Source organism: Sitophilus oryzae, unplaced genomic scaffold (genome assembly GCF_002938485.1).
Source record: "Sitophilus oryzae breed Bouriz unplaced genomic scaffold, Soryzae_2.0 scaffold_111_pilon_pilon, whole genome shotgun sequence".
Lineage (NCBI taxonomy): Eukaryota > Metazoa > Arthropoda > Insecta > Coleoptera > Curculionidae > Sitophilus > Sitophilus oryzae.
This window is the reverse complement of record NW_022145749.1, coordinates 437,719-448,482: the sequence shown is the minus strand read 5'-3', so window position 1 is coordinate 448,482 and position 10,764 is coordinate 437,719. Positions and strand designations below refer to the sequence as shown.

Sequence of the window (10,764 nt, the reverse complement as noted above, 5' to 3'; positions counted from 1 at the left end):
TTCTGCTTAAACTGCTTGACGTTTAAAGCTGATTTTTGGCAAACGGATTGACTGTGGGGTGTAGAGGTTCGATAAGGAGGGGTTTCTCGAATCTCAAATTCCAAGAGGGCGAAAACGCCCCTCGAATATTATAATATTTGTTATATAAAAAACTTAAAAGTCTTTCGGGAAAATACTTGGACGAGCATAATTTATTTGGTTTTTTTACATATTTTGAAATTTTTTAAAAAATCATACAGGGTGTTCCAAAAATTTGTGTAATTTCTTAACCACGATTCTGCTTAAACTGCTTGACGTAAAAAGCTTATTTTTGGCAAACGGATTTTTCGAAAGTCAAATTCCAACGAAATGAAACTACCCCTCAAATATTACCAAGTTATATAATAATATCGCCATATTGTTTTTTCTCATGCTGACATAAATGTGGAAAATTTTATCCAGTTTGTATGTTAATGGAAATTCTTGCTTTGCTTTATCATCACCATTACAAATGATTAATTCGACGCGAACGAAGTCGCTGGTACACGCTAGTTATTATATAAAACGATATCTATTGAATAATTAGCCTAAATATCCTAGAAAAATAATTATATAAAAAATAACAATTTGTAGATATCAGCCAAGATGGTCCGCGAACAGGTGAAATGGTTTCTGTTCCATTCTGCTTACAGCTTACGGAACAGTGTAGTATTAAAGTAACAGGCGGAACGTGGAATAGGTATTTGGAACTGTTTCAAGAACGGGACAGGAACGTAACAGGACTGTTAGAGCGTCCACACACGGGTCGACTGGCTTTCGAAACGTAAGCGCAATCTCCCGCCACTCTACTTCATACGTAAATAATAGTAGGTCCACGAACGGGTCGTTTAGCGATCGACGCGGAGTCGAAATCCAGTTCGAATCGAACCTTACGAGCTGCGGAGAGTGTGCGATATGGAGGTGTTGTAAATACAGGATGTTCTGATGCTTCTGGTTGATTTCACTTTCAATTTCACATCAGATAATTTATTAAAATCTATTGTTTTCATGTTTTAATTTTTAATGGTATTTGAGTAGGTATATTAGGTTGTATTGCAAAAAGTTGAGTATTAGTATTACTCAACTACGTTCTTAGTTGAGTATTTAGTACCAATTTCTGACACACGTGCGAAATAAATAGAACTTATATCATCATACAACAGAAAACTACAAATAAAAACACATTACCAACTTTTTTCATGTATTTTTACTTTTTTGCCTTATCAATCATAAAAAAGTAGTCAAGTGCTTGAAGAAAATTTAGTCCACTGCCCCGATATTTATGTAAAGTATTCTTACACTATAAATAAGATAAACTCCACAGTCTTTTCGTCACTATCCATATTAATTAACTCTATCATTATTTACATACACTAATAAGCATAAAAAAGTGCAATCCAGAAAGATAATAAAAACGGAACAAGAAGTATTTTCACACGTGCATAAAGTTGTCTTGTCGCCTAGTCTATCTTGTGGCGTACCGGACTGTCAGGTATATATTATACCTGTATGCATTCCATGAAATATATCACCAGATCAACAAAAAATGTTTACATTATGTCTATCACTTCATCACATTTGCCAACTATGCTAAAACAAAAATTCAATATTAGGGGAAGGTGTCCTAAAATGACAAACTTTTTATTTCAGACCTGTTTTTGCAGAAGCCATTCAAAATATCGAACTGGGAAAAAAGTTACACATTCCTTTGAATAATCTTTATTGATAAACTGAACGAAAATATTCCATCTCTATAAAAAACTTGTAAAAAAATAAAATTAAGAAAACGTTACACTATGTCATTTTACAACAAGTATGTATGTAAAATGACACATGCATGAGGTTTAAAATGACATATGCTTATAACAAATGATAATAACAACATAACACAAAAATAAGGAAAGAGAAAGTAACTAAATAAAAAGCTAATCTTGGCAAACTTCACAAATGAAGTTCTTTTGTTTCGGGGATACTCCGGCACATTCACAATGTGCCCAATTCTTGCATTTCATACAACTAATCCAGGCCTCCTTGGACCGCGAATTTCTAAACAAATCATTGCAGTTAAGACAAGCTACATCATCCTCACTGTCCTCGGTTGCAAACGGATCTTCTTCATCACTTTCTGTTTGTTTAATGGAACATGACTGACTTAAAATGTTTCTTTTGCATTGACGAACATTTCCCCTTATTTTCTTTTCTTCTTTCTTCTTCAGTTCTTCCAAATTAGGAGTAATTGTTAAAACTCCGGTTATTGTTTTCCTAGTCATCCTTTTTCTAGTGCCACTTGCTTTAGGCACTAGAGAAATTTCCTGCAGGGTAATTATTATTTTAAAGGTGGATTGTTTTCCTCGTTTTCTCTAGCGTCATTTTTTTCATTGCTAATTTCATCTTGATCTTGTTGCATCGTTTCTTTCAGAACACCACTTTCTTCTATTTCATTGCTGACTGATGTTTCTGGTCGATTAAATGTTTTTTCTTCTATGTTGCTTGGCTCTAGCAACCTATCTGTGGTCTCAGCTGCCTCAAAGAAATCGTCTGGAAAGATACAATTTACATGTTATATATATTTATAAATATAAATATTTGGGTTGAATGGACAAATGCCCGTTTTCAAAAATCCGCTTGTAGCGTTTTTTATCGTTGCTGCTTTTCCATAAGCAGAAGTGAACAGTTCGCCAATTTGATTCTGTGTAATTACACGTCCCGGATGATTTTTCAGCCACATTGCACATTCCTGATTATAAAATGTCTTCAGAGGACCATAAAAACAGACATCGAGCGGCTGTATACGATGTGTGCAATGCGCAGGAAAGCACAACATAATTATTCCATTGTTTTTGGCAAATGTCAATGCGTTTAGTGATTTATGGCTGGAGTGCCCATCCAAAAGTAATAAAACTTTTGATTCGAGAGAAACCTTAACAAAATTCTAGAAATGCTTCAGCCACCAAACAAAAGTATCAGCTGTCATCCATCCAGTTTCGTGAAATAATCCTAAGGACCCTGGAGGTAAAGCATCTAGAAGCTCCTCCTTTCTATTTTTCCTGGGGAAAATCAGAGCTGGCGGCACGAAATTTCCTATACCATTCATGCAGCAGACACATGTTATACTCGTATGTTGACCTCTCAGCGCTAGTTATCGACCCAACTTGTTTCTTTCCCGTTTTCGCAAAAATTTTTGGAGGACTCTGCACTGTGGATATGCTACTTTCGTCCATATTATAAATGCGGTCGACATCAATTTTCGCCTTTTCCAGTGTCATTTCAAGGATGAAGGAAAAATGTTTGTATTTGTAGCCTATTAAATGCCATAGCTCTAGCAGCAGACACAGCTTCAGGCTGCCGTAGGGATATTTCAGGATGTCGACTACGAAATCCTCTCAACCACTCTCGGCCAGCGCTGCCCTCTTTCGTAAATCTATTTGGAATGTGATTTTTAGTAGCAAATTCAAACGCAAGTTTTTTTTATATCTGTAATAGTAATCCCAAATAATCTAGACTCTAGTAACAATATATGCTCAACAAAGTCTCTTTCTTCAGCCTCACTAAATGTGGTTGAAAGTCGCCCCAAAACTTTTAAACAACCTTTGGCTCTTGTGTTAACATCATTTGCTCTTCGCCTTAACGTGGCCTGAGGGACATTAAAGAGTTTGGCTGCTCTCAACCATCCCATTTGACCAGATTTAACAGCATCAATAGCATTTCGCACTGATTTTTCGTCCCAGGACTGTCTGCTTGATGTCCTTTCCCGTTTACCCACCATAGTGTCACTAAATAAAAAAAAATGATACAATGATTAATTCAAATTGATTTATGCAGTGTGGTTGAAAAATGGCAGTGTGTCATTCTACATTCATGCATACCTATGTCATTTTACCCACAATAACACGTGGTCTCTGTTTTTACCTGATTTTTTTATCTCATCTAGAACGACAATTCTACGTATGTACATCTATAGTACACACTTATAGTTACATTTTATTGTGATGTCACCTTAAAACAAACACTATTTGGTAATGAAAACACACTTGCAGCACAGCACGTTAAAAGTTTTCATGTTAGTGAAAATAATTTTTTGAGGTTAACTGCTTCTTGTGATAACCGAAAACCAAACTGAGCGCCAACGTGAAGTTTGATTGCGTTTTTCTACATAAAACCGCATCTATATGCTAGATGGCACCAGTAGTTCCAAAATAATGGGAGGTATGTCATTTTACATGCTATGTCATTTTAGGACACTTTCCCTACATAACCAACAAAAACCCATGTGCGGAGAAACATTCAATCGCATCGCATAGTTCGCATTCCGGTTCGAGACGCTTCCGCTTCGAAAGCCAGACGACCTGTGCGTGGACACTCTTACTGAAAAATCGTCGTTTTTAATATCTTAAGCAATTACGGTTTTACGCAAGTTTTAGGGTTTTAGTTTTTAAGGAGGTATTGGTTCCGCGCTTGAAAATAGCCCCAGGACGTTCCGGCATTCAAAGGACGTCGCGGACATGGCTCGTTTTGAGAACGCGCGCGCTTTAAATTAAAACGCCCTCTCGCGGCCGCCGGTGCCGCTCTCCTTTCAATTAACGCTGCCGTCTATCCTACTTGGTATTATACACTCAAATATAAAGAAAAAAAGGAGAGAGAGTAGACGTAGAAGAGAGTAGCATAAAGAAGAAATATATAAAATGTGATTGGAAAGCTTTGTAATTATTTCAACAATTGCTACGTTTTCAAAAGAAAAAGGTTACTTTGAGGTAGTCCCTTTTTAGCTAATCAACTAGAAACTGATTTTTACCTTCTTCTGATCTTCAAAAATAAAATTTAAAACTCTCATTAACATCATAAAAATCTCATCACTCATGGATTGTGAGACAAAAGAGAGCATCTATAAATAAGACTAAAAAAATAATATAGTACGGGTTTTGTGCAATATTATAAGGAATAAGTAATAGAGTAGACTGGGTAGAGTTGAAACAATTTGGATATTATTGTTCGTAGTATTTTTGTTTGTCGGTTAATGAACCGAGCGATAATTAGGACAGTTAATCTGGCACCTTTAAGTTCCATCAAATTACCCCCGCTTTCATAGTTTGCCAGTCGTAAGTGGTACACTGGAAAAGATTAAATTCGAAAATTCGTATCCCTCCACCCCACCGTTTTTGAGAAACTCAAAAAAAATTAGATTCAATTTTCTGGCTGAACCGTAGAATAAAGGGAATTAAATTCTCTGAATGAATCTCTAAGTAACAAACCTCTAAAATCTACGGGGACAAAGCTAGAGGGCGTATTTTTTTCTAATTTATTCAATAGAAAATGACACTCTGAGTAGAAGACATATCATATTATTATGTCAACTTTTAACATTTTCGCTTTAAAAAAAAAGTCGTATTTGAAATTTCATTCTAGGGTGCCATGGCTGTGTTAAAAATACTAATTCTTAATCAAGTAGCCTTGGAAAAATAGATTTGATCGTCTATTGTTTTTCGTGCCTTGTCCTGGCCGGTTAAAATATGCCCAAATCCCATTTTTAATTATATCTCAATTTTTTTCAAATGGAACGAGGGTGGCACATTAGCAATTTGGGAAAAGCATTTTTTTACGAGTAATTTGGTACTACACTTGGTATTTCGAATCAAATTGTCGTTATGAATCGCATGTTGCAATTTCAAATAAATCATATTCGAAAATGTCAAAAGTTGACATATGATATATGTCCTTCTATTCAGAGTGTCATTTTCTATCGAATAAACTTACAGAATAGCGAGGGTGCCCTTTAAAAATCAAAAGTTGTAGTTATTTCCGGTGAAAGAGGAAGTGACCGAAAACAATAATTGAATACGTCAATCAATCCTAATTTAGCAAAACTCCATTAGCAAAACTCTGATACTCGAGTTTTTTGAGGATTTCGGAAATTCTGTGTATTTTTTAACCCGACCTCACCAGTTAAGTAACACTTCGGCGTTTTTTCTGTTTGCAAGTATTACTTATTAGTATACTTATTACTGTGGCTTATAGAAAGGTGTTTTTGAAACGATCCTGGTTTTGATCAGTGGGTTGCGTCGGTTTTGAAGGAAACTGAAAGTGTTTTATCGGCAAAAGAAAGGAGAGAAGGAAATGTTCTCGAAGTATTTATCTTCAACACGATTTGTTTTGTCCCAAAGGACAGTAAGCCTGCACTTTTTGGTTTGGTTAGCTTCAAAGCACCATACGAAAGCAACCGAAAATCTCAAAAGCCGGAAATCTTTCCGTTTTAGGATAAGACAGAGGTGGAATTGCTGGTTTTACCTCTCTTTGCTTCCTAGCCTACTACTATAATTTTTACACCAAATGATCCTAAGCGGCAGCCTAACATGATTTGTTCTCTTAATATATCCGGTTAGAGAGTAGATAGAAAGTTAGGCGCCGAAAAAAGGCGCTGATATTTTGGAAATTTTGTGCCCGTGTAAAAAGAAACATAACCTGCTATTTAAATTTTTGGTGCAAAAGCGCAATATCTGTTATGATGTCAAACAGCGCCCTCTAGCTACTACGAAAAAATCTATGGAAACAAAATTTGTACCGGAGATCATTAAGGAAGAAAAGCTCTTTTAAACAAGCCTTAGTTTGTTAAAATTGGTTAACCTAAACCAGAGTTATCCTTATTTTAATAAAATCAAATTTAACCTTCCCCCACCACTTTATTTTATGAGAGAGCAAAATACTCAATATCAAAAAAATTACAAATTTCTGGATGATTACAATAGTAATATTTAAAATACCTCTTCACCTGCATATTTTTTAGAAAACAATAGTAGTTGACGTTTTCCAGGCTTGAAAATAATTTCCAGCGATTTCTCTTGGCCGATTTACGCATTACATTTTTTTCCCAACGCTACACGATAAGTGGTTTCTGAGATACAGCCGGCGTCCATTCTTAGTTGGCCACCCGGTACATTTTTTCTAATGATATTTCTTGTGAACAACCAACCACTTTATGTTGTGGTAGTTAGTAGGAGTAAGCAAGTATTTTCAGCGTTGTTATTTAAGATTACTATGTTTTAATTCAATACTATTCATTCCAGATGTTACTAAGTAATCCTTTTTTTAACAAACTTACGAAAGAGTTTATGTTCTTTAAATCTATTTATTTTATGTTGATGACAGAAATCGTTATTTTATATATATTTTAGAATATCCTGAGCATCAGTTACAACTTTTTATTTTACAACTAGTTTCGCATAATTACGGATATTTATATAAAAATTCTGAAGAATTATTAAAGAAAAAATTTTAATTCACTTAAACCGGCAGTATTTTTTAGTTTTACAACATAAATTTTAAGATCTTATACGAGACTTTAGACGTCGTTTGATTTCGTCTATATTTCCCTTAATTACTAACTTTACGTGCACACTAAGAACCGTACGATGGAAATAATCGAGTCTGAATAATGCGAGCGAGTAAGAAAGCCAACAATCTTCATTATTCATCGCGAAAGACAAGTCATTAGTTTTCCGACGAGTTGGAGCGCTAGTGCGCGAAATAGAGAATAGAGCGGGAATTTTGAGCGATTATTTTGGGTAATAAATAAACTTTCGTGCCTAGAGTGCATTTTCTCTCCATCGTCGGTTTTTGTTAAATTTGTTAAGAGGAATGTGGTACAGCAAATGTACACAAAGAAATTAAAAATGTTTGAAAATTCATTGTCTAAATAAATTTTAACTTTTAAGTTCTTTATAATCATATCTATAGTCGTTTATTAACTATTAAGTTCTTTATAATCATATCACAAAAATCTCTAGATCAATACATTTAAGCGGCCCATATATTATCAAACAAAGTGCGCAACAACGCGATGCGCAACGTTGGGTTTGGTTTGGTTTGTGATGCGCAACGTTACGTTGCACAACTGCATCACCTATGCACTTGTTAAAATTTTTATCAAATTTTTTATTAAAAGTTGTGATTTGTTCGAGAAACAATCATGTCCTTAATTGCCATTGTGTCAATTATTATCGTATATACACTAGATGATGTCGACGATACCAAAAAGGAAAAATAAAACAAAGAATTTGGATGAAAGAACTAAAATATTGCACAACGAAGCGCAACACACACATACACTACACAACGCGTTGCGCAAACAGTCCTGTTGCACAAAAGAGTTGAAACATTCTTGAAACTTATTAAACAATTGCACAACGCATCAAACATTACCATACATTGGCAACTCATTGCGCAACATCCTGTGTTGCGCAATTTGTTTGATAATGTATGGGCCGCTTTGAAATCATCAGTATATTTAATTTATCTCATTCATTCGTTTCTTCCTTTCCTTTCTCTTCTCTTATCTCTGCATTTTTGTAAAAATTTTTGTATAATTATTTTAGTTTTTTTTTATATATAAATCGTTAAATACTTTATGGCTGAAACAGTATCTAGATCTTTCTAGATGTCTGCAATATAATGCCTTTTGTCAGCTTTATAAGCTAAAAAATTGTTATTTATTATTATTTTTTTTGTTGTTCTTTGTAATTGGGCTTGTGACAATAAACGATTTTTTTATAATTCCTACGTGACTACTCTTGTAGCCCCGATTCTACAAGACGTCATGCAGATGGCTAAACGTAGGCTTTCAATGTTTGCGTCCGTTCGGTCAGTGATCGTCAGCCAAACTCATCTGCCTCAAAAGTCTTAGGGATTCCAAGATAACAGCTTTCTGCATGTTGGTGGCCAGATTTTCGGATGACTCTTTACAGTTTGGTATTCTCTGTAGTTCCGTTATTGAAGTGTCTTTTGTTCCACCCAAAACACCGATAATTAACACTACAATATGCACGCGACATCCAGGATAGAGTCTGCGTAACTCTCCCAGTAGCTGTTGGTATTTGGCTTTCTTCTCTCTATTTTTGATCCCGATGTTAGTTTCTGCTGGGGCGGAAAATTCTATAACGTGTATGGAATTGCACTGTTTGTCTAACAGGACTATGACAGGTTTGTTAGCCTGAATGCATGTTATGGTGGGAAATGCGTAATTCCAATATATTCGGCTGTTGCCATTCTCCACCACCGCCTCAGTGTCATCCAAAGCAAACGGCGGTATCGTCGTCTCATCAATACCGTATCGGTGCCATAGATGGTAGTATAGCACACGTAACGCTGCGTTGTGCCGTTGGATGTAGGTGGTGGCAGCGTGTACGGGGCAAGCAGACAATAGGTGCATCATGGTCTCAGGGTGTTGTCCACATGATCTGCAGTTAGTGCCACTTACGTTGGGGAATTGGCTACGATAGACCAAGGTGTTAATCACACCATCCTGGTAGGCAAACAAGAATCCTTCGGTTTCGGACTTTAAACGAGCCGACCTCAAGAATGGAAAAAAAACGTTCGATTATTATTATATATATTAAATAATGAAATTTAAAAATATACAGTCTCCACGAAACAATCTACATAAATGCGGATTTTTTGTTATTATTTGAGAAAGGTAAAATTAGCAAACACAGTTACTTTATTTTTGTCTAAAAACCAAATATTATAATCATATTTGCACCTGTCAAATAAACATTTCTTATTAAAAATCAAAAACGTCCAAAACTGCTTTCTTTTCTTAAACTTTTTAAAATGTTGACTGAAGAAGTTGTTGGATTGTACACATTTTATACAGTGTGTCAATTTTAAAACTTCCCACTCTTAATATCTTTCTTGCAGTTAAAAATATGAAAGACACGTCAATTTTATTAGTAAGGGGGACACTTTAAATGAATATTTCTGGCCTTTTTCTTTCAACCCCTTAGGAGGGGTAGATGTTACCTTTACAATCTTAAATGGGAATGGGGGTCAAGTGGCACACCGTTTTAAAGGGCGTTTAATTCTCTTTTCAGTGGTATCCTACTTTATTGCTTTTTATCCAGAGGTTGCAGAATAATCGGGTTTCAAAGGTGCAGAAACAATTAAACGTGCCAGATTTTGGTTTTCAGGTTAGAGTGTTTACACAAAAGTTATTGCAATGGATCTCCTTGTAGTATAAATGATTAGAAGATTAGGTTACTAATTAGTAGTAAGTAACTGATTAGAAGATTAACTTACGCCCTATCTTATAAGTTGTTCAAAATGTTGTCCATTTTCCCGTAAACAGTAATAAAGTCTGTCAAACACCCCCCTAACTGACTGGCATTCTGCTGTAATTTGCCTTTTAAGATCATCAATATCAATATATTGTGTTTTATAAACAATGGATTTAAGATGTCCCCCCCCCCAAAAAAAAAGTCTAAGTGATCTTGAAAGCCATTCAATCGGTCCCCTTCTGCCAATCCATGTACCTGCAAATCTCTCGTTTAACCACTGTCGGACCGGAAAAAAATAATGAGCTGGAGCACCGTCCTGCTCGAATATTAACAATTCCTCCTGTGAAACTGATTAGAGGTTGCCACTCATTCGAATTTGAGAAAGGAAACGTTAATGTTTATGATGTTTTCTGTTTATTAGTATTTCGAATTTCGACCCTCTAGAAAAATGTAATGGCTACGTCCATGTTTCCACCTAACCTTCTAATCATTTGTACTACAAGGAGATCCACTGCAATAATTTTTGTGTAAACACTAGCGTGAAAACCAAAATCTCAATGCAGGCATGTTTAATTGTTTCTGCATCTTTGAAACGCGATTATTAGAAAATCTCTGGACAAAAAGCAACAAAGTAGGATACCGCTGAAAAGAGAATTAAATGTCCTTTAAAACGATGTGCCACTTGATCCCCATTCCCATTTAA

General features: G+C 35.4%; 1 protein-coding gene across 1 annotated transcript; it reads right to left on the bottom strand.

The window, feature by feature from the left end:
• Positions 1-1,943: 1,943 nt before the first annotated feature.
• Positions 1,944-2,288, bottom strand: LOC115883014 (PHD finger protein ALFIN-LIKE 7-like). The gene has a single exon (XM_030901290.1). The coding sequence runs from the start codon at positions 2,286-2,288 to the stop codon at positions 1,944-1,946; it is 345 nt and encodes a 114-aa protein (XP_030757150.1).
• Between the last annotated feature and the right edge of the window lie 8,476 nt (positions 2,289-10,764).